Source organism: Dermacentor albipictus, chromosome 5 (assembly GCF_038994185.2).
Source record: "Dermacentor albipictus isolate Rhodes 1998 colony chromosome 5, USDA_Dalb.pri_finalv2, whole genome shotgun sequence".
NCBI lineage: Eukaryota > Metazoa > Arthropoda > Arachnida > Ixodida > Ixodidae > Dermacentor > Dermacentor albipictus.
This window is the reverse complement of record NC_091825.1, coordinates 145,748,952-145,775,729: the sequence shown is the minus strand read 5'-3', so window position 1 is coordinate 145,775,729 and position 26,778 is coordinate 145,748,952. Positions and strand designations below refer to the sequence as shown.

The following is a 26,778-nucleotide window of genomic DNA, read 5'->3' as shown; positions in this document are numbered from 1 at the left end:
GCAGCCGAAACAGTAGGCCAGTAAACGACAAAGCGCAGAGAGTGGACGTTGCGGCGCATGGGTTTGGAAAACCTGAGATGGCACCCGTGAAAAAAAAAATGTGGGTGAGTGGAGGTGACGACACATCAGGTTTTGCGAGCATGTGCTCCGCCCGCGGAGCACGTGCGCAAGGCAAGAAATGTGAAAACAAAACAAAAAGCAAGAAACATTGCGCTTTGGAGCCGACATGGAGCTACCATTTTGTCAGTAGTTTTCTTGGCATCAGTGTATTATCACGCTTATTATCACTCTTATTATATGATACTTCGGTGGTGCGTGGCGGTGGAATCTATGGAAAATAGCAACAACGCATGCTGAGAGCCATCAGCTCTCAGCATTTGTGGATAGCAGTTTTTGTGGATAGCTCATATGGTGACAACTTATGAGCTGTTGGGTTGGTGGGCAGAATGGTTAATTTTGGGGCTTTTACTCCAACAATTTTTCAGAATAATGAACAATTTACCACAGTCCCCTGAGGTTTACTATATTGAGATTTTACTGCACTAACTAAATGTGCTTTGAAAGTGTGTATGGTAAAATGGCTATGCTCTTTGATGCTAGCTTGATTCCTCCCTCATTCCCCTCAGTCATGTGGGCCCTTCACAGTGCATTGTAAATCACAGCAGCTACTTTTAGCCGTCCTGCAGAAGCAACTGGAGAAAGATCAAAGTGAGAGTGCATGAGTTGTGAAACAGCAGTTTCATTCACAGAGTTTGTGTGCCTTCCCTTGTTGCAGCCTACAAGAAAGCCGTGGCTCGTACGCCACTAGATGACATATTTGGCGGAATCCTGCTCAGCACCATTGTCTGCCAGCAGTGTGGCAAAGTAAGCAGTAACCTTGCCATCTGTCTATGTTCTGATTACTATCATACCGCTGCATGCAATTCAACTTGAAAACATGTAAAAGCACTATTTGACTTTGGTTTAAATGCACGTTAACCCCAAATGATTGAATTTAGCCAGCCCTCGACTATTGGGCCTAGGTGTTGCTCTGGGTGTTAGTTATGCTTTCAGGTCGGTCTCCCACGGAATCTGAATCGGTCATAAGGACTACATCAGTTAAACAGTATTTATCAGAGATGTGCTTGTGCTTATTCTCCTGGATGAGGAATACCGTTTTAATAAGATATGATGCTTTCGGGTTGCTTTGCAGGTGTCTCGCAGGGAAGAGACTTTCCAGGACCTGTCCTTGCCCATCCCCGAGGAGAAGACACCCCGAGGAGGTGCAGGGGCACACAGCACACCACGGGGCAAAGGGGCACGGCGGAAGGCACTCGAAGGTGGCAGCAGCGCCACCACAGCAAGGACGCCCAACAGAGAGGCCTTGAGCGGGGGCAGCATTGACCCAACGGAGGCCGACGAGGAAGACAACGGGTCACCTGGTGAGGAACAGCTGACGGCACAGATGTCGAACCTCCACTTGCACGAGCCAGCGGCCACCAAGGGCCCCGCTGAGGGATCGTTGGAGGCTTGCCTGAGAAGCTTCACAGCACCAGAATTGCTCGCCGGTAGGTTCTAGAAAAGTGAATACAACAAAGGGAAGGGACTGCTAGATAAATGGGAGCTTCGTTTCTGCGTAGTCCACCTACTTGCTTTTAATGAGTAGAAAAGAAAGACAACTGGATCAGCTTGGCATTTGTGAGTTGGCTAGTTCGAACCGACATTTGACCCTCACAGTGGCATAGTGGCTATGGCATTGTTCTGCTGAGCACAAAGTTGCAGGTTTGATTCCTAGATGCTGCGGGAATATTCTGATGGGGCCAGAGCTTTGGATGCAGGGTGTCTACCAAATGGGAAAACTGGCAATTCTCCGGGATTTTGAATGCTCTGGAAATACTTGGGGAAAACTCTGGGAATTTGTGCTTCTGTCAGAAAATTAGCTGTAATTTTATTGAAAGGGAACGAGAGTTGTGCTAGTGCCGGCTCGAGTAGCAGAGAGGAATCGTAACAAATTGTGTTTGATGCCAGGTCGTCGGCTGGAGGAGTTGCCAGTGTCCAGTCAACGAACAATTTTTCGGACACCCGAGTTTTCGGCACATGCCTGATAATTCGGGTGGCTTCGCAGCACCACCACAGAGTCAGTGTATAAGAATGTGAAATTTCTGGCGCAATAACCCTTCGCCGGCCACTTTTCCAGACTTTTCGCCGTGACCACACGTCCGAAATGGCATTAATCAAAGCCACTACCACTAGTATTTTGCTTATCTTGCCGCCTCGAACCGGCGAACTCGCATGCAGATCCGCTCGCAGCCATAGCCACCACGGCGGCAATGCTAGTCCAAGCTGCTTCGACGTTCGCTGTCAAGCTTCTTACCGTTCGGTGCCGTGTTTTTTCATTGAAAAAATTTGCGGCTGTCAGTAATGGCACCGACTCCACCTCTGTAAACCTCGCGATTGGCTTCGAAGCTCGGGAAGCACTGCAAAAGCATTGCAAAATGCCGGTTTCCAAATGTCAGCTTCGCCTCGATACAGAAGTGTTAATGAAGCTTATGCCAACTATTGCAGTGAAGCTTAACAAGCGTCGAAGGGGGGCAATAGTCACGGGACACATTATGTATTCTTTAATTATACAGACATGCACCCGTTGTCTCCTGTCACAGTATGAGCACCGATATGCCTTACAAGTGTGTTGGCAAGCCTTCAGAACTTTTTCAGACGTGTCTGTGGAAATCTGGGCCCTTAAGGGCAGACATGCCTTCATTTTTTCAGACTGCCTGATTTTTTAATGTTTTCGCCGACCTTTAGTGAGTCCGAAAAATCAGATGTTCAATCGGACAACTGACCAAGAGGATGCTTCAAATGTTCCGTGGGGGAACACATGGCAGAAAGAGGATGAGTACAGAAAGGACCTATGCATTGCAGAATGGCCGGAATAGGAGGCATGCCGCTGCTTCTTCGAAGGACCTTGAGCTCAAAAAGCGAAGTGTTGGCTGACGCAGGGACGCAGGTGTCCCTATCTAAACCAAAATGAACTCTTTAAAGCAGTGAAATGCAACACTGAGGCGCTGTGCACAGGCTGAGAGTATGTCAGGGCAATTGAGGTTGACTTACCAACCTGACAAAGTTCAGGTGTCATACCAATGAGCTTGCTATCAGTTGATAGAAATAGCTCATATTCGAAAATATTTGCTTCTGTATGCATCTCTTTTTATTCGTATTTGAAAACGTTTGACTCGATTTGCAATGGGCTTTGCCATTTTTTTTTTCAAAGATTTGTTATTCGCTGTGCATTTTAGTAACCACTCCCTGTTGTTTTCTTTTTGAATAAAATAAACACTACTCCTTACTATTCAGACTGAATTAGGTTGTTCTATTTTTATTTTTTAACATGCTAACTAGAGAGTGACAGCATCTGGCGAAATGGTGTCAGCCTCTCTTGGCATAAAACAAAGTTCTGTGTCACTCAGGCAAAGGCACTCAGGGAAAACCTGGAAAACTCGAGGAATTTGAAAAAGTCAACCTGGTAGACACCCTGGAATGCTTCTAACTAGATTCCAGGTGGTTGTGGTTAGTTTGGAGTCCTCCACTACAGCATCCCTTGTAGCCCCTGTGTTGCTTTTGACCCGCTTTTTGTGTGCCCTTAAAGGTAAGAAAATTTGAGCCCGGCTTGTTCCATTCTGCCATCTACGCTGTGGCAGGGAATGGTGTGCAACCGTCCGTTTTTCATTGGTGTAACTTAAGCTACTAAAGCAAACTGCTACAAGTAAACTGAAGTTAGTCACCTAGACATGCCTTATAAATCTGCTTGTCGAATGTGCCAATACAGTTAGGGATAACTACACAAAAACTGTTATTAAACACATTGGAAGAGCGTGAAATAAGGCCCTTAGATTTATTTATAGTGTATAGCCTGAAATGCCTCCATAATTGACCTGGATTTCTTTCAGCTGTGGCCCGCTGCAAACTATGCCTTTTTCTTTAATGCTCTTCAATACATTCAACAGTGGAGCATTATTGGAATTTCGTTCTTGTAATGCAGTTTAATACAACATGACAAAATGGAAGGAAACATGAAATAATGATAATACTAGAGAGCTTTAGCAGAGAGCTTATGGTCGGCTGTGCTCAGACTGGTGTATTCTAGCAATTTACACGCAGCCATTCAGTGGAAACGATAGTGCATGTGTCCAAAATGCTCATGCCTGCACCAGAACGTACATTTACACAGCCAGTTGAGGGAAAGTCCATCCACTTGGCTTCTTTGTCGTTTTGCTCATCGCTCGCTCAAAAATGAATGGAAGTTCCTTATAGTGCTTCAATGCATTAAATGTGAGTGGTGTGTACATGATGCTCAACTAAAGCTGTCTAATGGCCCAGATCAAAAGCAAAGACTACCACTAAAGGTGTGAGGGCTTCCAAAAATTTTGGTGAAAACTATTTTCTCAAAAAGATAGAAAGGTGGGCTAGTTGGCAATGCATTATAATTAGGGTTCGTTCTAGAGTTTTATGCTTTTTTAAATCGGGGTGGGGGGACTAAAAATCGGGTGCTTTTTTTCAAGCTGGTAATCGGGGAGAAATCAGGTTTCTTTGTGAAACCACTCCGAAATATGTTTTTTTTTCGGGTTAAATCTACAGGGATACTAAGTAATACACTCAGTTCATTTTATCAGAGGGTATCACGGGCTTAACTCTAATGCTTTAAAATGGGTGTTCATTTCAAACTGGTAGTCGGGAGGGACATCGGGGTTTTCTAGGAAATACTCTCCGAAATTAGGCATTTGTTTAGAAATGAATCAGTAATGATGACAGTAAAGACCATTGATGACTTCTAAGAAATGCCCCGCAGGGGTGTCAGCGTCAGCAGGCATTTTGCCACGTACCCAAGCACACAAGGGTTGGACCCTCCCACATGTAGCTGTGTCCGGGGAAAGTGGGATTCTGGGAGTTGAGCCGATCCCGGGTGTTTGGACCTTTAATGCCCCTTGGCAGAGGCAACACATCCCTTTGGCCTCGGCTTCACGTAGACGGCATCTCCGAACTGACCCCCCCCCCCCCGGGTGAAATCGGTAGTTGCCTTTTCCTGTCTTTCTCTCCCTCCAACCTTCGTCTTTCTCTCACTTTCCATCTTTCCTGTCTTCTCCTGGCTTCCCGTACTTCCATTTTACCAGGCAGCAAGGGTTAACCTTGTGTGAATAGCCAACCTAGGTTATTCCATATTTGGTTATAGTGACAACGTGCAGCTGGCGTTTGCAGAACCTGTTTTTACAGTCCCTGTAGCATCCCGTTGTAGGATGCATCCCCCCCCTCCCCCCCTCCTGATCGCCCTCAGAAAAGAGGGCGTACCGAAGATGTATTCCAGTACTTCGAACGTCAAAGACCGCACTTCCCACGATTCCTCATCATTCACTCTGAAAAAATCAGATAAACAAGTGCGAACAATCTTCTCATTTCTAGTTTCCAAGTCTTTAACTGAGGATCTTGGTCCAGGCTACAAAGCATCAAGGATGGCAAGTGGTGATATCCTCTTGGAGCTTGGAGAAAAAGCCTACGAGGCTTTTTCTTTCAAGGAACCCGTATAGGTGTTCATTGTAGCAATTGCTACGAACGGGTGGATGTCTGGTTTTCTCTTTAATAATTACTATTCTCCACCTTGCGGGTTTCCACAGCAATATTCCGTCAAACTCTTGCCTTTGCTTCGAGTTGTTGACAAATTCAACTTCACCCTGCCATCTGCTATCTGCCTGGTTAGCTCAGATGGTAGAGCGGCTGCCCCGGAAAGGCGGTGGTCCCGGGTTCGAGGCCCGGACCAGGACGAATTTTTCTTCAACTACGAGACTTTTTCTTTCAAGGAACCTGTATTCCTTGTAGCAAATGCTACAAACAGGTGGATGTCTGATTTTCCCTTTAATAATCCATGTTTTAAGGCTGTTAACGACATGATGTGTGCTACACATTTCCATAATCGTCCCTCTGTAAGACAGCCTTTCTCGCTGTGTGTGAGGGAGCTTAGCGATGAAATGCATGTCCCACTCCTCGAGCATTGCTTAATGCATCTAATCAAGCTGTTACCTTCTTGGGAGTGGCAGGCGGTGGAATGTGACATATCCTTTCTAGAAGTTACAAAGCACACTTCAGAGGTCAATATCCGAATGTATTTCCTAGAAATCCAGTACAAGCACTCCTGCACAGATGCATCCAAAACACATGCTGGGGTGTCCTATGCAACCGTCGGTCCATCCTTGTTGGAATCCGATGTACTGCATCTGGAAACAAGTATCTTTAAGGCCTAGGCCTATGCACTATTTTCGGCTGTGAAGCATAAAAGGAAATCAAAACTCCAAAAAGCAGTAATATAACAGACTCCCGAAGTGTTGTGAAGACCTTGATGTCACTCTGTAAGCATAAAAATCCCGTACTTATTGAGCTCTATTCCTACCTGTGTCGAGCGTATCATTATATGCTGGGTAGTATCATTATATGCTGGGTACCTGGCCATAGGGGAATCGAGGGTAATGTTCTGGCGGACCAGATGGCCATGCCAATTGCATCGCATGCTGTTAATCACACCACTGCTGTCCTTGTCACAGATCTGAAGCCTTTCTTATGAAAGAAACTGCAAAACCACTGGCAACATATGTGGGATTCAGAAATAAATAATAAACTGCATGTGATAAAGCCACAGTTAGATTTTTGGCCCTCCGCAACAAAATCACGGTGAACAGATGTTTTATTCTGTCATCTCAGAATAGGACACACATTTGGGACCCATAATTTTCTACTTGCTGAAAATGAATCTCCAACCAGTTGTAAGGCTGACTGTCCTCCCGGAGCGTCGGGAAGCCGAAGCTGAGAGGAAGAAACATTTTCCTCTTGCATACCGTTATTGCATCCCTGGCTATTGTTTCTTGGGAAAGAACCCCTTTTTAATGCCAAAGCAGTCCTCGATTTCTTGAATTATCTTGTCCTACATGTAATAAGCCCATTAAATTCGCAGCGCATCCTCTTTCCAGAGAATGCACAGAGGTTACCCTCGATAGCACATACCTCCAGGCCCTTGTGTTTCAAGGGCTCTAATGAGGCAGTAGTGCTATAGCCAATTTTAGCATCAGACATACCCTGTATATTGCATCATTCTCTCGCAGTGCACCTTAATGCTCATAGTTCCCGTCATTTATCATCCCCATAATCTTATTACACATAGATTTTATGCACTTTCAATGACTTTGTTTAAGGCCCCTTTACAGCCACGTTGCATCTACTTCATAGCAATCATAACTCCTCTGCAACTCATTAACACTGGCATGGCGCTCTTTGGCCATACCTGGCCTTTGTGCCACTAAACATCACACATTCATACTTCTAAGAAATGGAACATTTTATTCACGAAAAGCTGGTCATCGATTTTTTACATACCCTTGTTTACATACATTATCATCTGCATGCACATCATGTCGGTCTCCATTCGACACCTGTCCGGTCGTTGAACTTACCTCAGCTGGGAGAAAGTTCTCTGCACATCACAGCTTCCATTAGCTAGGCATCACTATTGTCAGTGCAGCATTTGCCAGCCTGGGGTAGCGAGTGGTGGAGTCAGGCCAATACTCAATGAGTTCGACAGCTGTGTATGCGGGGCTTGCTTCCAGCAAGTATTGGTCGAACTCGTCGCGAAGGGAATATACATTGTCGATTACGAACATGAGAGGTCGGGAGTCACTTAATGACTGCCCCAACAGACGCTTCTGAAATGGATCCAGGATGGCTCCCAACTTCCACAAAGTTAGCCGATTTTCATCTTTGTCTGAGATGCTCCGTTCAACAGTGAAGTGCCATTTTGTGGCGAGTTTCGTGTAGAACTCTTGACACGTTTTTACTAATGTAGCGCTGTTCTTGGGTAACATAGACAAAACAGCTCTGGCCTGATCACTTTTACCGATCATCTTTGAAAGCCCGCTGACAGTCTGCTGCAGCTTGACGTTTACCAGGTGATCAAAGCAGGGCATCCGAAGTTTTCCGCTTTCAAGCGTTTTCTGGGTGGCTAAAAAGGGGCCAAGTGTGTCTCTCATCAGGATTGCCTTCGCATAAACAACTTATTTTTCAGAAAGTATCACTCGAGTAGCTTCCGCTTTGCTGCTATCATTCAAGCTTTCAGCAAGTTCCATTAACGAGCTCCACATTTCTGTGAAAACCACAAGCGCTTTGTAGTAGTGTTGCCATCTATTCGGAACAACAAAAGGTGGCTTCTTGACATCAAGTCTAAAGAGGCTACTAGAAGTACAAATTTCGGTGTACTTTTGGTAGAGCTTGGTAGCGTGCTTAAGTAACACTCCAAACTTGATCACTATGGGTCGAACTGTTGACATGCATGGTAAAGAAATGGCATGATCAACACTCACATGAATCAGGTGTGCTGAATCTTTCATTTGCAAGATTTGAATCCCTTCAGTTTGACAGACTTCACGTACCATTTTTCGCATGTGCTCTGCCGGGTCTGTGGCTACAGCCACAACGTCTTTCCACGTCTTGCCTGCAGTCAGGAGAGCCTTGCTGACTACGCTGGCCACCGTGTAGCTGTTCGAAGCATTTGCTCTGTCGACGTCGACCAAAACAACCTGCTTCTTCATGGTTTTTTGGCTATAGTAGTACAGGAGAGTGTTGATGGTAGGCACTCCAGTGATAATTGGGGATTCGTTGATGATGACACTCACTTTCACATCTCGCACATCATCGCGAATTTTCACCATGTCTGTCAAAAGCTTCTTTCGGGTATTTCAGCCGAAGTCTTTGTCCTGTTGGCATGGTCATCGCAACCTTGTAGTATTTGCGTACGAAGTCCCCCAGAGGTCCATCCGCCTGATGCATGCTGATTCTGCTGTATGGTAGGGCACGAACAAAGTCACAGATTACGCCGTCCGCTTCAGTTTCTTTCGCATGTTGTCTACAGAACATAACAAAGAACGTCTGCTGAGATGTTCCCGCGTTCTTAGCTTTCTAGGTCGACATCTTGAACTTCTTAAGATGAAATGGCGCTAGATGCTCGCGAATTCGGTCGTAGGGCTTCATTGCTGGATTGGTGACCATCTCGGTGTTACAATATTTGCACACTAATGCGCGGCTTCCTTCACTGTCTTTCGTTATGATCTGGAGATCTTCATGCTCTTTACACCAGTTGTACAGTGTCTTTCGTTTTCTTCCCATATCCACGCTGAATTTTCTTGTGTGACACATACTGGAGCCTTATGCTCACGACGGTGGCTTTGCGCTCACCAGTCGCCCCTGGTAATGGGAGGTGACGATGGTGATCATGTGTCTCATTGGCTAGAGTTTGCACTCCAAACCAATCAGATGCATCGTTCACTTCATCGCCAGTTCGTTCTCTTCAGGTGGCTGGCAAGGTCTTTGTTCGAGCATGTACTGGTCGCAGCAGTTAGCAGTGCTTTGAATTTGTTGAGAAAACCTGTAAGAAAACCTGAGAGACCAACCTCCTATCGTTTGCTGGTCACATTCTCTTGTTTGTCTTGCCTCCTCCCCCCCCCCCCCCCTGCACTAAAATGTGATCCTTTCTTGAAGTCCTTCGAATAGGAACAATGCCACCATTCTCGGAATCTTGCTGTTCTTGTTAAGACAGAATTTTGAGTGCAGTGGCTTCTTTCCCTTATTTTGTGGGCAGTCGAAAGAAGATATCACAAGCTGCGTGAAGCGTAGGGGATGCAGAACGCTACATGGCTCTCAACAAGGCCGTCCAACGAGCGTGTCTAACTCAACATCACAAAGGCTGGCTGAAGAAAAGTGATAATGGGCGTTGGGGCCCTCGCTGGTAAAAAACCCATGCACGAAACTTCTTCGTCGCTCAATCCTTCCCCTACCGACCCGTCACCCGTTTCTTTCGAATGAGAGCCATGGAAGCAGTGCACATACCCGAGACTAATCTGCAGTGGGCAAAGCACCATTTTCATTGCTTTTTTTGTTGTTGCTAAATTTGTTACTCCTTGACTGGCAGCCATGCGCTCGCACCATGGTAAGTCTCAAACCTGTTTGCCCCTTTCCTTTGCAAGCCTTTCTTTTTATTGTGTGCATGTATGAACTCACGGCGACCTGTCGAGAAAGCGGGGATAAAAAAGTGCCAGCGTTAGAAAGCAATATCTACTCTCCAAACAGCAGGGTGAGAAAGCACTGGTTTGTTTATATTGCGCGGGGCGCCCGCAGAGAACGGCGGACTGTCAGCGCGTGATTGTGCAGATCGCTACTGGGAAGGTCCATTCAGGAAGAAATTGAGACTAACGTTGACATTATCATGACACTGAACACATGTGGCTGCATTTACGTGTGACAGCTGCAGCCTCTGCAGGAACTAAGCGAGCCAGCATATCATGATGTCAACACATCCGCCTCCCAGGGACGGTATTCTGCAAGTGTCTGCCTTTGAAACATATCCCTTTCATCTGCTGCTAAAGTTCTAATTTGCTGGGCTGGGTTACGCATCAGAAGGAGACAGGTGCTCCCAGCCAAACAGTACACGAAATGGACATGTCCACTAGGTGCTCACTTGCAGAATACCCCCATAGGTCTGAAACTGGCTTGTATAAACAAGTATAGAAAATATTTAGGGTGCTCTCCCCCTTGCCTATATTTTTTTCTAGTGTTTACAGGGTTTGAACATTCTATTTATGACAAAAGAGAAAGAGAGAGAGAGAAACCTGAAATGAGGTGTGTGCGTGTTGTGACCTGCAGGGGCCAATGGTCTACACTGTGAGGGCTGCAAATCTGCACGTGCGGCAGCAAGCCTGCAGCTGCAAGTGTTCAAGACCCCCCGTGTCCTGACACTCCACCTCAAGCGCTTCCAGCAGGGTGCTACATTGCGGAAGGTACAGAAGCATGTGCCATTCCCCGTGGAGCTTGACGTGACACCATTCTGCTGCAGAGATGCAGAGGTGAGCACGATCTTACTTCTAGGCCATAAAAAAGCCAAGCTGTGTATGAAATGGACTGCCTTACTGTTGCGTGAAATTCTCGTAGCTTGGTGGCCCTTGTATCAAAGCAACTGACTTGGCATGCTTTTGAAATGCTTTAGCGTTTCAGTAGAGTGCCATTTCTATCTAGCTCAACGAGACTCCAAATCCCATTTCAGATGCCCATTAACACCCTACTTATGTCGAAGGGCATCAGCACTAACACACAATACTTGTACATTAGTCTACTTTGAAGAAGATGCACATTATATTTAATCCGATGACGTTAGTCTTGAAGAAAAGTTTGCGCACTATGAAGAGACTCCCTTGGAGACTTCAATAGATATTCTTGCACTGTACATTACGTACTAGGAACTGGGCAAGTCATGTAATGCGTTGGTTATATAACTGGTAAACCATTAGAGTTACACAATGCGTGCCAAGAGAAGGGAAGCGCAGTCGAGAAAGGCAGAAGGCTAGGTGGGGTGATTAAATTAAATTCGCAGGTGCTAGTTGGAATTGGTTGGTGCAGGACAGGGGTAATTAGAGATCGCAGGGAGATGACGTCCTGCAGTGGACATAAATAGGCTGATGATGATAGAGCTGCACCCAAATTTCGCATTATGGAGTGTCGTAATTGTCAATGAATTTTTTGACTAGTGTAATGACCACTTGCTTTATTTTAAATATTTCCCGATTCTAATTTGATCTGTTGTTTTCACTGTTGTGCATGCATTTTAGACACAATTATTCGCAGTAGACTGGTGCCGGGTGCAGCTTAATACAAACTGTGAAGCAGGAAATTGCCTCTGGATCACCCTGTTTAGTGTAGATAGTGACTCCCTGTTTTTTCTCATATTAGCATGTACCATAAGAGAGCATTGCGAAAGCAGCTTCACCATAAAGCTGCAGGTCCTTGGCACCGACTGTATTATGTGATAACTGACAGACAGGGCAACTGTTCCGCAGGGGCAATGAACACAGTAGATCAATATTGCATGCTCACCCCACAGTAGCCAAGTGCATACAGCAATGACAAAACATTATGCTTGATTAAGTTGTCCCATTAGAATGTACTAGCTTCTGAGGAACTTGTTTACTCGAATGTGGTGGGGTAAAAGATCCTTGCCACCATGTGACCATTTCAGGAAGGTTCTTTGCTGCAGTCTGTGACAGAACTCTTTGTTACACTAATTCAGGACCTGATAGACTTATATTGTGGGGACACCCTTAATATATTTGTGTGCGGCAGTTGAGGTTCAGCACAGAGGTGTCAGGGCATGATCATCCAGTGAACCCTGACGTGGCAGTATGGACATGGCACTGGTTCTCCAGCCTAGCTCGCTTTCCTTTCATCGTCGCCTTTTGAGATGTTTGAGAATAGATTTCGGGCCTTTTGAAATAATGTCCGGTCTACACAGACATTTTCTTTGGCGCCACGGTGTCTGCACAGTTGTGCATGTCCTCTCTCCAGTGTCTAGTTCTGTAGCACAGACAAAAATTTCTCACTTATCATTACATAGATACATTTTGGCATTTTGATATGTATACATCAATATGAAAGGGAACATAACCTCTGCTCAAACCGCCATAGTGGCTATGGCATTGAGCTACCAAGCCCGAGGGTGCAGGATTGAATGCCAGCCACGGCGGCTGCATTTCTATGGGGGTGAAATGCAAAAATTCCCATGTATCGTGCATTATGCACGCGTTAAAGAACCCCAGCAGGTCAAAATTAATACGGAGTCCCTCACTGCGGCGTGCCTCATAATCAAATCATGGTTTTGCCACATAACACCCTAGAATATAAAAGCATAGTTGAGAACTACACCGGCCGCTATTTGGTCTATAGTTGTCACACTGAAGATTCTTGTCACAGAACTCATGATTGCAGTGCAAGAACAAATTAGACTTCAAAAGCAAATACAACGTTACCTTTCGTAGGTGGCATGCCATGTGCACTGCATGATTTTACATGATCTGGCCTGAGTAAGGTGAGTGACGTACAGTCATCATAAAAAGTTTTGTGGCTACAGGCTTTGCAAAAAAGTTGCATTTCAACAAAGTTTATATGTGCAGCCAGTAAAAAGTTACTAAACTATGCTAATTGCATCTGCTAGTGCAGGCTGAAAATCAAATACCAAGTTGTGGGAACTCTCAGCTTTCTCCGAGATCCGATGCCTCACAAGTGCCGATAGTAATTGTCCTTGGTGCAGAACAAGTAAAATGAGAAGTTGAAATGTGGGTGCTGTGATCTGTTAGCGTTATTGACTGCATGTTAAATACAGCCCATGCAAGAAAACACGGACAAAATGAGTGCAATTTGCGATCAACCTCTCCATGTTTGTTTGCATAGTTTGTGTTTATATACACAGTAAGGCAGCATTGTGTTTCCATCTAACAGTGCATATTTTATCAGTTCTGTAAGAGCCTGTGAGCCTAACAGGGGTGCCCATTGCTGGAGGCCTTCTTGTGCCTCCCAATTTGTTAGCCAAAAGAATTTACTTTCAGAGCTGCAAATAAAGTATGCAGCGAGAGCAAACCACTCATTCTTTGATGTTTATTTTGTTGCCGCTGTGTTGAAAATTCTCTGTCCTTTTGACTATTTTTCAGGTTAAGGCTTCAGAAACCTATACTCTTTACGGAGTTGTGGAACATGCTGGCAGGATGACAGGTGGCCACTACACAGCCTATGTGCGTGGTGCTGGTGGGAGCTGGTTCCATGCCAGTGACAGTAGAGTGGTGCCCGCAACACAACAGAAGGTGCTGGCCAGCCAAGCTTACCTGCTCTTCTACTGTCGTGCTGACACACTGCAAGAATAAAGATGCCAAGTCCGTTTAAAAAAAAAAAAATCGTGTTGCTCAGTGTATCTACAAAAAAAAGCAGCAGTAGCTGGGGGCACCTAATGTTCCTTCGTATCAAACTTCCGGTGGGCTGTAGAAGAGCCGGCATCGCTCGTGGAAGACCTACACAGACAGTGTTGTACCTTGGTGTTAGCCACAAATTCACAGCAAATACTATCTTTATATAAAAACTGTGCTTTTAACTGTTGAAAATCTTTCACATTTTATCACGTCTACTAGGCCCATAATGCAAGAACTTAATCTACATGTCACTATGCCTGCTCATAGGTGGCTATTCACAGCTAAATTTAACTCTTAACTGTTGCTAATCTGATCCTGGGCACAGAAGGCGCATGTTCTGGACAACTATGATTTCGGGTGCAATCACGAGTAAATATGCTATAAATCGGCACTAATGAACTGTTCGTAATCTGTTAAAATGCTTTCTTCTGCTAGACTAAACTGAAAGCAATACGACGCACGACTCCTAACAAAGTTCTTGGAAACCAGCCTGCAATTTATAGGATGTAAATGATCATCTTCCCACGTGTCCTCTGCAGCTACGAACTGCCTGTTGCGACCGTTGCTTATCATATAAAAAGTACTAATAAAGTACGCGAGTTCAAGTGAACGTGGCACTGGCGGTTTAACCGCGCACCAATAAGTCATTAGTGACAACACAGAACATATTTATCCGTTAGGAAATTACGCGCTGGTGTTTAACGAGCCCACGGGGAATTCGCTTGAATATCAGGCCTGAAAGACTGCAATGTCGTTCTCAGCGGCTCGGATACTCAACCCACCTTTAAACTGCGGTCCTTGACAACTTCTTCGACGTTTAGCTCGTTCCGCAACATACGAATCTGAAAGGCGCAAGAGCAGCACGTTCACAAGCAGCCAGTCTTGGCCGCGTAACTTGTTCAGTGAGCAGACACCCACCTTGGACTGCTCTTTCCGAAGTTGCCTCAATGTGGCCGGCTCGTCACCTTTCGCCGCGCGCAGCTCTTGAAGATGGTCCAACTTGTCTTTAGACTGCTGCAGGCACCCTTTAATGGCCTTGTCCCGTTGAGCGTAAGCGTTTAAAAGTTCTTGGTACAAGTTTTTGCAAAGCCCAGTGGGGTCGCACTCGGCGGCAAATGATTCTGTTGGCAAAGTTGTGTTTAAAGATGATATTATGTTGTCGTCCACACGGCGAAACTTTCGCAGCACCTCCTGAAAGTATACGGTAATGGTACAGTGAACACAAGGTGGAAAAACAGGCAGCATAGTCTTGAACATTACCTGGAATGCCATAAAATCGTCACATGGGATTACAATCTCGCCTTGTGATGCGGAGGCCGCCATGTTTCAACGAGTTCGTCGGCATCGCTCTAGCCGCACGCTCGTAAAATACTTTTTTTTATTAACTGGAATATTCGTTATCAGTTGCTTCAGACACATAGCCTGTGTACATTATAAAATTTAGGATGTAATATTTTTTTATTTTCGTCAGGAGTGTCACCGTTACTGTACAAATGGTGAGGGAGATACGGAGATATGTGTACCCACAATGCAACTCGCTCAGATTGTGGGTGCTCGGAGGAATCTTCTGCGTTGTGCTGGAAATTAAAAGGTATGCAGTGTCTCACATTCCAGATGTACTCAGAAAACGATCGCTTTTATTAAATGTAACTTACTGCTATGCCCAATCGGCAAGCCGACAGCTTTGCTAGTCGGGGAAAGTGTGCCTCATGTGCCATAGCTACCCTGGTCAGTGCGGCAGACCACTGGTAGTATCTAGAGGCTAGCTGCGACGGAGACGTCTGAAGGCCTAGCGTCGACACCGGCGGAGTCTTCGCATTATTTGGGAACAAGTATAGCGGTACGAAAGGGCGACCGCACGCGTAGGCTAGAATTGGTGGCTCAGATCACGACACGTGTGCCAGTTTACAATTGCCGAACCCAGCGCCCGTCTCGCAATTGGGCGCTAAGCCTACGTAGAGTTTGGCCGATCTGAGCTTCGACTGGTTTCGTGCAGGTCCGACGATGGCGAGCGGCGGCAATGCGGGGAGCGGCAACAGCCACCGGCTGCGCTACAAGAACGCCGGCTTGGACGCCCAAGAGCTAAGGCGGCGGCGCGAAGAAGAGGGTGTGCAGCTGCGCAAGTTGAAGCGCGAAAGTGAACTCTGCAAAAGACGCAACTTGGGCGCCCCGGAATCGGACGGGGATGGCGGCTCGGGACCCGAGCGAGCGGGAGTCACGGCGGAGATGGTGGCCCAGCTGTATGCCGACAGTCCGGAGCTTCAGCTGCAGGCGACTCAGCGGTTCCGCAAACTTCTGTCTCGCGAGCCGAACCCGCCCATCGACGAGGTCATCGAGACGGGCATTGTGCCGAGGTTTGTTGACTTCCTGCAGCGGGACGACCACTGCACCCTGCAGTTCGAAGCAGCCTGGGCCCTGACGAACATCGCCTCTGGCACGTCGCTGCAGACGCGGCGCGTGGTCGAAGCCAACGCAGTGCCCGTGTTCGTGCGCCTCCTGGGCTCGGAGTACGAGGACGTGCAGGAGCAGGCAGTCTGGGCGTTGGGCAACATTGCCGGCGACTCGCCGGAGTGCCGCGACTACGTACTCGAACAGGGTATCCTGATGCCACTGCTGCAGCTTATCAGCAAGTCTACGCGCACCTCGATGACGCGCAACGCCGTGTGGGCGCTCTCCAACCTGTGCCGCGGCAAGAACCCGCCGCCGAGGTTTGAGCAGGTGCAGCCATGCTTGCCGCTTCTGGCGCGCCTCCTCTACGTCAACGACTTCGACGTGCTGGCCGACGCTTGTTGGGCGCTGTCCTACCTCTCCGACGGCCCCAACGACAAGATACAGGCAGTGATCGACGCGGGCGTTTGCAGGCGGCTTGTGGAACTTCTGATGCACGCCAGCCAGGGCGTAGTGTCAGCCGCGCTGCGAGCAGTCGGCAACATCGTCACTGGCGATGACGCCCAGACGCAGGTGGTGCTCAACTGCAACGCGCTGCCCTGTCTGCTGCACCTGCTCTCGTCACCCAAAGAGTCGATACGCAAGGAAGCATGCTGGACGCTCTCCAACATCACGGCCGGTAACCGGCAGCAGATACAGGCCGTCATCGACGCCAACATCTTTCCCGTGCTGGTCGATGTGCTGTCGCGAGCCGAGCTGAAGACCAAAAAGGAGGCAGCGTGGGCCATCACCAACGCCACGTCGGGCGGCTCTCCCGACCAGGTGCGCTTTCTGGTGCAGCAGGAGTGCGTGGCGCCGCTGTGCGACTTGCTCACTGCGGCAGACCCCAAAGTAGTGCAAGTGGCACTGAACGGACTAGACAACATCCTGCGGCTCGGAGCCCAAGACGCGCAGCAGGGACGGCTCAACCCGTACGCCGTGCTGGTGGAGGAGTGCTTTGGCCTGGACAAGATCGAGTTCCTCCAGTCGCACGAGAACGCCGACATCTACCAGAAGGCGTTCGAGATGATCGAGCATTACTTCGGCACTGAAGAGGAAGACTCGCGCATCGCGCCGCCTGCTCAAGGCGGCCAGTTCCAGTTCGGCCCTGCCCCCGCCGCAGAGGGCGCCGACTACCGCTTCTGACGGGGTCCGCCGCCCCGACGCTAGTCCGCCGCGCTGCTGCTGCTGCTTGTACATAAGAGAGAGTTGAAAGAGGAAGAAAACAAACTGTATTTATTTGCCCGGGGCCCCGCCACCCCTGTGTACATAGAGCCTCGGGGAGGAGAATAAAACTATTTCCCTGCCAGTTATGAGCCTTTCTGTTTTTCGTGCCATTCCAGGTTCATCTTGGTAACGCTATCGCCGCGCTCCTGTCGTCGTCGTCCCGACGAAGCAGCCAGAAATGCACCCATGAGAGTTAAGAACGCCAAAATTAGGTTCAAGTGGATGCGCGCCTTGTTGCGCGTCTTCTCAATGATGGCAGACCTGCGAAATAAGCAGAATCAGCACTGGTAAGAAGCTAGTACATCTCGGCATCAGAATCAACTAAAAACTAACATATGAGTCATCGACTCAATAGCAGTCTTCCTACAGACTGCCAGTAATAAAAAATAAAACTTACGGAACAAAATCTGGAACCTGCCCCTTTGGATACCTCTTGTAAAGAGCCAATATCCACTTATCGTACGCACCGGTCTTGCGCTCCGTCAGACCTGCATATAAAGCAGAGGGCGTTAAAGCGAACTATTTTAAATAGGACAAATTCACTACGCTTACGGCTTGCAGAGGACGAACGGTCGTCGCTGAAGAAGCGAACTTTTGACTGCGGTGCGAAAAGTGCCGCCGATGGCCTTGAAACGCAACGGCGTACGCACGGTAAAAAAGCAGCCGCCCTCTGCGAAATAGAAACTGCGAACACCACGGACGCCGCCATGTTGAATTGTGAGCTCTCGCGAAAGCTCGTCTGGTTCGAGGCTAGGTCTCCCTCCCCGCGAAATCCCCGCGGGGTCGGCGAGAGAGGACATTTTGGATTGTCTGGGGCGAGGCTACGCTTCCCCAAGTTGCCATTGAAGTTGGGCGAGGGAGACAATTAGGCCTTTTTCTTTCGCTTCTCCAGCAAGTTTCGGTGCGTCGGCAAGTTGTTAACCACGGCGAGAAGTCCAGGGATTCGTTATGAATCCAGAAGATGGTTACGAACTCGATGAGTGAGTGCACGAAGTGCTTTTCCTCCGTTTGTTGTTTCCCGCTTGCCAAGCTGTGCTGTGTGATGGAGGCGGTGAGTGAGGGCCGCCGACACAATGAACGCTTCCCTCGCAAGAAAGCGCGTCACTGATGTTTTTTCTCTCTCCACGCGTGCCATCGGGCCGCGGCCCGACCGCTGCTGCGGCCCGCCGGCTCGGGTCTGCCATGGGCCGCAGCGGCCCACTTGTTTCCTTCATGTCGCGCCGACGGAAGAGTTTGGATAAATATCGTCAGAGGTGAGCCAACTCTGGGGCACCCTAGCCTAGCCTAGCCCGGCTTACGTTGCGAACTTGGCTTCAGGTGCCACGGCACGAGCCGTATACACCCCTCCCGTTTTTACTCTGTGGCGAGTGCTTTAATGCGCGAGCGGACTATGAGGAAAAACCGTTGAGGATGTCGTACGTATGAACGGCCGGTTATTTTGCGCTGCTGCCACATTGTACAGGCCGTAATTGTTGACCCAATTTGAGGGTCTATAGTTATCGCGAGCTGCCAGTGTGCGCTGTCGTCGCGTGCGTTTAGCTCGTGGAGGCTGCGTGCTGCTGTTGTAATTGTGGCATTGTAACTTTATTTCGGAGGAACGTGTATTTCGTAGTCACTTTGACGCTGGTAAAGTGCCTGATCGCGGAATCTGACAAGAAGCGGCCCTTTGACAGGGAGGGATCGGGCAATGGAAGCTTCTCCCTCACTTTGTTCCCGTCGGCGGCGCTTGTGATTGGGCCTCTGGTGGTCACGTGACACCGTCGGCGCCAATGGCGGCCGCGCGTCGCATGGTCCGTCCGCTGCCGATGTGTCCCCTTCGTTGTGGCGCGTGCTGCAAGCTTGCTGACCGATCGACGCCCCGATGTATGCAGGTCTTGCTTTGAGGGTGCCGGCGCAGCGTCTGGTAGAAGGCTCGTCCATAGCAGGCCTGTCACTCAACGGCGGCTCCGGGTAAGTCTCACCTAGTGATCGCGGTTGGTGTCCTGGACTTAGCGCGCGACTCGTTGCCGGCAGGGTGCCCGTGACCAGCAGCGTCGGCACGGTGGGGACTGCTGAGGCCGCGGCCGTGGAGCACCAGGCAGCGGACACGTCGACACCCGGTAAGTGTCCCGCCTAGCGGGCTTGGTTCCCTTGTGGCCCGTGGTGGCGTGCCTTGGTGATGGTGGTGGTGCGAGGTTGCCTCGGGTGGGCCGCATGCGCACACACACAAGCAGACGATCGCGAGACACCCGCGTGATGAGAAAGAAAAAGAAAGCTATCCCCCTCCTTCCTTGTTTGTTACGTTTTCTTTTCCCTCCTTGGTTTTTGTCGTGCGGCGGCGGAGCAGCGCGCGTTATGTGTCCGGCGGCAGCGGCCTTCTTCTCCTTGGTTGGTTGGCGGAGGCAGGCACACCACGACCGCACCAGGGCGGGCGCCGGCGCCCCTGGTGAAGGGAGCTTGCCTTGCAGGGCGCATGGCGGAGGCCGGCCCCAGCAGCTGCCACCGCTGCCCACTGTGCCCATTCGCCACCGAGTCGGTGGCCGACTTCTGCAAGCACATGTGCGTGCACACGGACGTCCGCGGCAACTGCTCCATGTGCGACAAGTTGATGGGGGCCAAGGCGGAGGCTGCGGCAACGGGCAAGCTGAGCTGCTGCGTGTGCGGGGAGGCCTTCGCCGACAGTGGAGGCCTGCAGGGCCATCTGCGTGCGCATGTGGCGGCGTGCCAGGCGTGCGGGGCGGCCTTTCCACAGCGGGCCCAGCTGGAGGCCCATCAGCGGGCCTGCCACGGAGGCTGGGTCCTGACCACCGGCGCGGCGACTACGACAGCGGCAGCGGGGGGTCGGGGCGGCCGGGGGGCGGCGCGCGAGGGCCGGGAGCGACCGTTTGGCTGCGCCACGTGTGGCAAGGCGTTTGCCCAGAAGGTCCACCTGGAGAACCACGTGCGCATCCACACGGGCGAGCGACCCTTTTCCTGCACGGTCTGCGGCAAGAGCTTCAGCCGGAAGGAGCACATTGGGCGGCATATGCGCACCCACACAGGGGAGCGGCCTTTTTGCTGTTTTACCTGTAGCAAGAGGTTCAGCCAGAAGGTGCACCTGGAGAGCCACGTGCGCATCCACACGGGCGAGCGACCCTTTGTGTGCAGCACGTGCGGCAAGGCGTTCGGTCGCAAGGAGCACATAGAGCGGCACGTGCGCATCCACACGGGGGAGCGGGCCTTCCTGTGCACGGCCTGCGGCAAGGCCTTCTCCCAGAAGGTGCACCTGGAGAACCATGTGCGCATCCACACGGGAGAGCGCCCTTTCCGGTGTTCTGCTTGCGGGAAAGCATTTCGCCAGAAAGAGTACATCAAGCGGCACATGCGCACCCACACGGGCGAGCGGCCCTTTGCCTGCCCCACGTGCGGGAAGGCCTTCCGCCAGAAGTCGCACGTGGACCGCCATGCACGCACCCACCAGCCGCCCAAGGGGGCCAAGCCGCTCTTCTTCCCGGCCAAGGAGCTCTAGAGGCGCTTATCCGCTGTGTTACCTGCAGGCGTTCCCCCAACCCGATGCCCGCTCTGCCCTCCCGACTGTGGAGGGGTGGGGCGGGCTGGGCCCGCTGCCTGCGGCCTGTGCGGCTTGGCCTTTGCCCAGCGGGGTGCCCTGGAGGCGCACCTGCGGGCCTGCCCGGGGCCCCCCGAGGGCCTTCGCCTGCTGCTGGGACCGCCACCCCCCGCCCCGCTGCAGCACCCTCCCTCCACCGCTGCTGCTGGAACCCCTCATCCACCGGCTGAGCGGCCCTTTGGCTGCTCAGCATGCGGCAAGCACTTCGGCCGGAAGGAGCACATTGACCGGCACATGCGGACGCACACGGACGAGCGCACCTTTGCCTGTGCCGTGTGTGGCAAGTCGTTCCGGCAGAAGGTGCACCTGGCGCGTCACGTGCGCATCCACACGGGCGAGCGGCCGTTTGCATGCGCCGTCTGCGGCAAGAGCTTCAGCCGCAAAGAGCACATTGGGCGGCACATGCGCACGCACACGGGCGAGCGGCCCTTTTGCTGCCCGACGTGCGGCAAGGCGTTTGCCCAGAAGGCCCACCTGGAGAACCACGTGCGCATCCACACGGGCGAGCGCCCTTTTGCCTGCGCCGCCTGCGGCAAGGCCTTCCGCCAGAAGGAGCACATCCACCGGCACATGCGCACGCACACAGGTGAGCGCCCTTTCCACTGCGCCGCCTGCGGCAAGTCCTTCCGCCAGAAGTCCCACGTCGAGCGCCACCTGCGCACGCACGCCCGCCCGCCCACGCAGCAGCCCCAGCATCGCCACAAGAAGACCACGACGCCCTTCCTACCACTGTGCGCCCCCCAGCCAACGACGGCGGCAGCAGCAGCAGCCCCGCCACCATTCGTGCCACCCTGTACCTAAGCGCGCAATAAAGCCACCTCCATCACCAACCGGTCAGTGTCTTCTCTTATCTGTCCCAAGCACACAGACACGTGCATGCATGCCGCCACCACGGGGTCAACATTGTTGGGGGGAGGGGGGCTGGGTTTCAGGTCTGATTTCGGGTCCTTTGCAGGCATGGCGGAAGGTGGAGAGGAGAAGCCACGCTGCCCGCTGTGCCCGTTTGCCACGGACAACATGGACGAGATGAACAAGCACGTGGCCCTGCACCAAGTGGCAGCTGCGCAGCAGCAGCAGCAACAACAGCAGCAGCAACAGCAGCAGGCAGCGGCTGCAGCTGCGGCAGCAGCGGTGGCGGCGGCGTGCGGCATGTGCCCAGACGGCAAAGAAACGGCGGTGACCCTGTACGGGTGCGGGGTGTGCGCCAAAGCCTTTGCCCTGAAGGAGGAGCTGGACGAGCACATGCAGAGCCACGCCAGCCGGCTGTTCAGCTGTGCAGTGTGTGGGGCTATATTCGTGGATAAGGAGCACTTGGAAGGGCACATGCGCACGCACGCCCCACCGGAGGTGTTTAGCTATGGCGGGCCGGGTAAGCCCCCCCTTTGCTCGTCGTCCTCTTGCCCGACCGCCGAGGGGCCTCGGGGCAAGAAGCGGCCCTTTGTGTGCCCCACGTGCGGCAAGGCATTCCGCCGCAAAGAGCACGTAGAGAGGCACTTGAAGATGCACACGGGGGAGCGTAACTTCGGCTGCGCCACGTGCGGCAAGTCGTTTAGTCAGAAGGTACACTTAGAGAATCACGTGCGGATACACACCGGCGAGCGGCCCTTCAGCTGCCACGTGTGCGGCAAGGCTTTCCGGCGCAAGGAACACATCGGCCGTCACATGAAGACACACACAGGTGAACGGCCCTTCTGCTGCTCTGTCTGCGCCAAGCCCTTTGGCCAGCGGGCCCACTTGCTCAACCACCTGACCATACATTCTGGAGAGCGCCCCTTTAGCTGCGCCACGTGCCAGCGCACCTTCCGCCTGAGGGAGCACGCGGAGCGCCACGCGCGCACCCACGCCCCGCCCACAGGTGGGTGCTGCCCCCCCTGCCACGCAGACACGCACACAGACCCAAGCGCCCTCTCTACGTCTCTCTCATAAAGTGGAAATACCCCTCCCCACCCTCCCCGACCCCCGCCTGCATGCCGAGCCCCACTAACCGCGGCCCCACAAGTAACACGCTCGCTGCTCCCTCGGCTGGGGCGCCCTGGCTCGCCTGACGCGCGTCCCTCCCCTTTTGCAGAGGGACCCAAGGAGTCCAAGGCCCTGGTGCGGCTCCACAAGGGACCCATTGCTACCACGACAGCCACAGCCACCATGGTGGACCCGTCTGCAGCCACGACGCACCGCTGCCCCCTTTGCCCCTTCGCAACAACCTCAGTGAATGACTTCTGCAAGCATGTGGTCCTGCATGCTGAGGGCCGCTCTAACTGCACCGTCTGTGACAAGAAAGAGGTGGTCGAGCCCCTTGAGGCCCCTAAGCCAGGACCTGGGGTGGTTACTGTGGCGACCGTGGCCCCGCCTTCACCTCAACGCTGTGGCGTGTGTGGTGAGACATTTGGAGATGTCACTGCACTGCAGTGCCACATTCGCAGCTGCCACACGGAGCCTGCTGGTGCCACCCAGCTGCTTTGGAGCTGCTCCTTCTGTGGTCTCGTGTTCAGCCAGAAGGCCCAGCTGGACACACACATGGCTGGCCACATGGCTGTGAGCGATCGTACCCCGTGGACCGCGACAGCACGCACTGTAGAGCCACTAGCCAAGCCCAAGGAACGGCCCTACACGTGCCCGACGTGCGCAAAGACCTTCTGCCAGAAGGCCCACCTGGAGAACCACTTGCGCATCCACACGGGTGAACGCCCCTTCAGCTGCACCGTGTGCGGCAAGGCATTCCGGCGCAAAGAGCACATTGGACGCCACATGCGCATCCACACAGGGGAGCGGCCCTTCTGCTGCCCGCATTGCGGCAAGCGCTTCAGCCAGAAGGTGCACCTGGAGAGCCACGTGCGCATCCACACTGGGGAGCGGCCTTTCAGCTGCTCGGCCTGTGGCAAGACCTTCACTCGCAAGGAGCACATTGAGCGCCACATCAAGACACACACTGGTGAACGCATGTTTGTCTGCTCATCGTGTGGCAAGTCCTTCAACCAGAAGGCCCACCTGGAGAGCCACATGCGGACACACACAGGCGAGCGTCCCTTCAACTGTTCGCCGTGCGGCAAGACCTTCCGCCAGAAGGTGCAGCTGGAGCGCCACAGCCGTACCCACGCTCCACAGCTTCTGCAGATGCCTCCTCAGCAGCAAGCACCTCAGCAGCAGCAGCAGCCAGGCTGCTCCGAGGAGCAGCAACAGCAGCAAAGAGTGCCCCTGTGCATACCGGGCTGTCCGACGTGTGGCAAGGCCTTCTGTTGCCACCTTGAGCCAGGGCTCAACATTCGCAACCTTCTGGGTGAAGCCGCAGCTCAGCAGCAACAACAGCAGCAACAACAACAACAGCAACAACAGCAGCAGCAGCAGCAGCAGCAGCAGCAGCAGTGTGCCGTGCAGGACCCAGTGGCCAAGGCAGCTGCAGCTGCAGGGCCTCTGTAGCCTCGCCTTGAGATCCTTATTTTGACTGTTACAGACTTGAGTGACTCCGGTGGCGGGTGTTCTGTCCTTGTTCCCCCTTTCTAAAGTGCGCGCGCGTTGTGAGCGCGTGAACCGTGGCTTTGATGATGAAAAAAAAAAACCTTTTTGCTGTTATATGCCTTCAGTGTAAGTTAACATTCTCCATTGCCCATTTTTAGCCTGTTTGACCACAATAAAGGAGCTTTGACACACGCCTGCTAGCTCGGACTGCAGTGACCACAAAGTGTGCAGGATGTGATCACGATTGTTCAGTGAATGGGCTGTATGCGCAATTTTTGCGGGAATGTTTGCAACGTTGGAGGAAATAGAGAATGATGCCAATAACGCACACGTCTCGAGCGGCCACTTGACGCGCAGCCTCCTCGCCCAACGGTGCGCTCGAGTAGCGGCTCTTGCGGGCGGGGAGGAGCGGCCTTGGGCGCGCGGTCTGTGGCGCGTGCCGCTGGGCGGCGCCAGCTGGCCGCGCGCGCGGCTCGTGGTGTGACGTCAGTAGCCGCGTCGCAGCAGCCGCGGCGGCGGCGGCTCCGCCCGGCAGTCGGGGACTCGTGCCCGTACCTCGATAGTGCGCGTTTGATCGGCTGCCTTCGGGTGGCCACTGTGCCTCATGGATTACGGCGCGGATCATCTCGGATTACGGCGGACCTGATCGCTGACACGCGCCATGGACCGGCTGGCTGATGTCGAGCCGGGCTTCGAGCCGCAGACGCGTGCCCGCTCCAACACTTGGCCGCTGCCGCGGCCCGACAATTACGGCGGCGATGAGAAGGCGGGCCCGCAGGAGAGCCCCTTCGGTGAGGCGGGCGCCCCGAAAAAGAATTCGTCGCGGCGCAACGCCTGGGGCAACATGTCCTACGCGGACCTGATTACGCAAGCCATCCAGAGCGCACCCGAGAAACGCCTCACGCTGTCACAGATCTACGAGTGGATGGTGCAGAACGTGCCCTATTTCAAGGACAAGGGCGACAGCAACAGCTCCGCCGGCTGGAAGGTAAGACGTGGCCGGCGTTAGGGCTAGCGGCCCGACGGCCATGACGACTTGTTGCGCCGATCGCAACTTGGCCGCCGGGGTTCTTTCCACGCGCCGCCCCTCTCGCTCGCCAGGCCTCTCCTGCCAAGACCTTCGGGGCGTTTTCGGTGTCACGTGACTTTCGCGCACGTGATGGCTCGCCGGCTTCGACCCAAAGGGGTGACCTTGGCCCACGCGTGTTCGCGAGCCGCCGTTGGCATGGCGACGCGGCCTTCGGGCGCTATGCCAACGCGCGTGCTCAACTGAGCGGAGGGGGAGGTGGCCTGTCGTTTGGGAGGGGGGTAGGTATGTTGCATGTGCGCGGTGTGGGGTTCGGACCCACCTCCTCGCGATGATCGAGACTGACACCGGCGTGGGTCGTTGTCCCCTCGCAGAATTCGATCCGGCACAACCTGTCCCTGCACAGCCGATTCATGCGAGTCCAGAACGAAGGTGCCGGCAAGAGCTCGTGGTGGATGCTGAACCCGGACGCGAAACCTGGCAAGGCAGCACGACGCCGGGCAACCTCTATGGAGACACCTCGCTACGAGAAAAAGCGGGGACGGCTCAAGAAGAAGCTGGAAGCCCTGCGCGCGTCTCCGAGTCCGTCCTCATCGGAGGGCCCCTTGGACCCGTTCCCCGAGTCGCCGCCAGCTAGTCGGCTAGATCTGCAGCACTGTAGCCCGCTGGCACCGCTGCCCGGCTCGCCGTCTGCATGGCCGCCCCAGCAGCTGATGCCGGTGGACCGGTACGGCGCCGGCCCGCTGGCTGACACGCTCACCCAGTCCATGACCCTGGGCGACCGGCACGACACCGCGCCGCCGATGGGGCCCTCCGCGTCGCAGGTGATGGGTCGTCTGCTAACGTTCAACGACCACCTTCCTCACGACTTGGACCTTGACCTGGACGCCGTGCCAGGTCTGCACTGCGACGTCGACCAGGTGATTCAACACGAGCTCAGCGTGGACGGAAACCTGGACTTCAACTTCGACTCGCATGCCAGGCCCTGGGTCCACTGACACTCTAGTCCCCGTGCCAAGTATCCCCGTGTATATAGCTCCCCTCACTTGTTGTATATACATATATATTTACGCCGCCGCCGTGCCTCGTGAGCGGCCAGTCCGTCCACGCGCGGAACACTTGTTACTACGACGTTAAGCTTGCGTCCCGTTGTGTACATACGCCCTTTAGCTGTTGTACTCGACCAGAGCATTGAAATAAAAGTACTCCTTGTTGCCATTGCCGCGCCCTGAGTGCGCGATCGCGGCGGCCCTGAGCACGAGGCCGTC

The 26,778-nt window shown here is 52.6% G+C and overlaps 6 protein-coding genes across 8 annotated transcripts in view; 4 read left to right on the top strand and 2 right to left on the bottom strand.

Moving 5' to 3' along the window:
* The window catches only part of LOC135906208 (ubiquitin carboxyl-terminal hydrolase 16-like), a 34,312-nt gene extending 20,534 nt beyond the window's left edge, over positions 1-13,778 (top strand). Inside the window, exons 9-12 of the mRNA XM_065437471.2 lie at positions 776-864; positions 1,193-1,547; positions 10,708-10,907; positions 13,539-13,778. Of these exons, the coding sequence (XP_065293543.1) occupies positions 776-864; positions 1,193-1,547; positions 10,708-10,907; positions 13,539-13,748 (854 nt within the window). The 3' untranslated portion in view covers positions 13,749-13,778. The remainder of the gene's footprint in view (positions 1-775; positions 865-1,192; positions 1,548-10,707; positions 10,908-13,538) is intronic.
* On the bottom strand, positions 13,598-15,217 carry Ccdc58 (Coiled-coil domain-containing 58). 2 transcript variants are annotated; one of them, XM_065437607.2, is made up of 5 exons: positions 15,051-15,217; positions 14,709-14,981; positions 14,573-14,632; positions 13,829-13,892; positions 13,598-13,736 (listed from the first exon to the last, which is right to left on the bottom strand). In XM_065437607.2, the coding sequence occupies exons 1-4, from the start codon at positions 15,111-15,113 to the stop codon at positions 13,845-13,847; spliced, it is 444 nt and encodes a 147-aa protein (XP_065293679.1). In that variant the 5' UTR covers positions 15,114-15,217; the 3' UTR covers positions 13,598-13,736; positions 13,829-13,844. The 2 variants fall into 2 exon arrangements, with proteins under 2 accessions (XP_065293679.1, XP_065293680.1); XM_065437608.2 differs by lacking the exon at positions 13,598-13,736 and having other exon boundaries at positions 13,759-13,892; positions 15,051-15,216.
* Positions 15,218-15,242: 25 nt separating this feature from the next.
* Kap-alpha1 (karyopherin alpha1) lies at positions 15,243-17,526 on the top strand. Of its 2 annotated transcripts, none has more exons than XM_065437599.2 (2): positions 15,243-15,381; positions 15,787-17,526. In XM_065437599.2, the coding sequence occupies exons 1-2, from the start codon at positions 15,306-15,308 to the stop codon at positions 17,361-17,363; spliced, it is 1,653 nt and encodes a 550-aa protein (XP_065293671.1). In that variant the 5' UTR covers positions 15,243-15,305; the 3' UTR covers positions 17,364-17,526. The 2 variants fall into 2 exon arrangements, with proteins under 2 accessions (XP_065293671.1, XP_065293672.1); XM_065437600.1 differs by lacking the exon at positions 15,243-15,381 and adding an exon at positions 15,388-15,630.
* Positions 17,436-18,153, bottom strand: LOC135906285 (protein FAM162B). Its single transcript, XM_065437609.2, has 3 exons — positions 17,997-18,153; positions 17,842-17,932; positions 17,436-17,705 (listed from the first exon to the last, which is right to left on the bottom strand). Exons 1-3 carry the CDS (start codon positions 18,151-18,153, stop codon positions 17,528-17,530), a joined length of 426 nt encoding a protein of 141 aa, XP_065293681.1. The 3' UTR covers positions 17,436-17,527.
* A 132-nt stretch (positions 18,154-18,285) lies between these two features.
* On the top strand, positions 18,286-24,674 carry LOC135906276 (zinc finger protein 721-like). The gene is made up of 7 exons (XM_070539462.1): positions 18,286-18,424; positions 19,316-19,394; positions 19,458-19,543; positions 19,892-20,929; positions 20,960-21,829; positions 21,986-22,885; positions 23,099-24,674. Exons 1-7 carry the CDS (start codon positions 18,406-18,408, stop codon positions 24,442-24,444), a joined length of 4,338 nt encoding a protein of 1,445 aa, XP_070395563.1. The 5' UTR covers positions 18,286-18,405; the 3' UTR covers positions 24,445-24,674.
* Positions 24,675-24,947: 273 nt separating this feature from the next.
* foxo (forkhead box, sub-group O) lies at positions 24,948-26,728 on the top strand. Its single transcript, XM_065437603.2, has 2 exons — positions 24,948-25,471; positions 25,885-26,728. Exons 1-2 carry the CDS (start codon positions 25,145-25,147, stop codon positions 26,506-26,508), a joined length of 951 nt encoding a protein of 316 aa, XP_065293675.1. The 5' UTR covers positions 24,948-25,144; the 3' UTR covers positions 26,509-26,728.
* Positions 26,729-26,778: the final 50 nt, after the last annotated feature.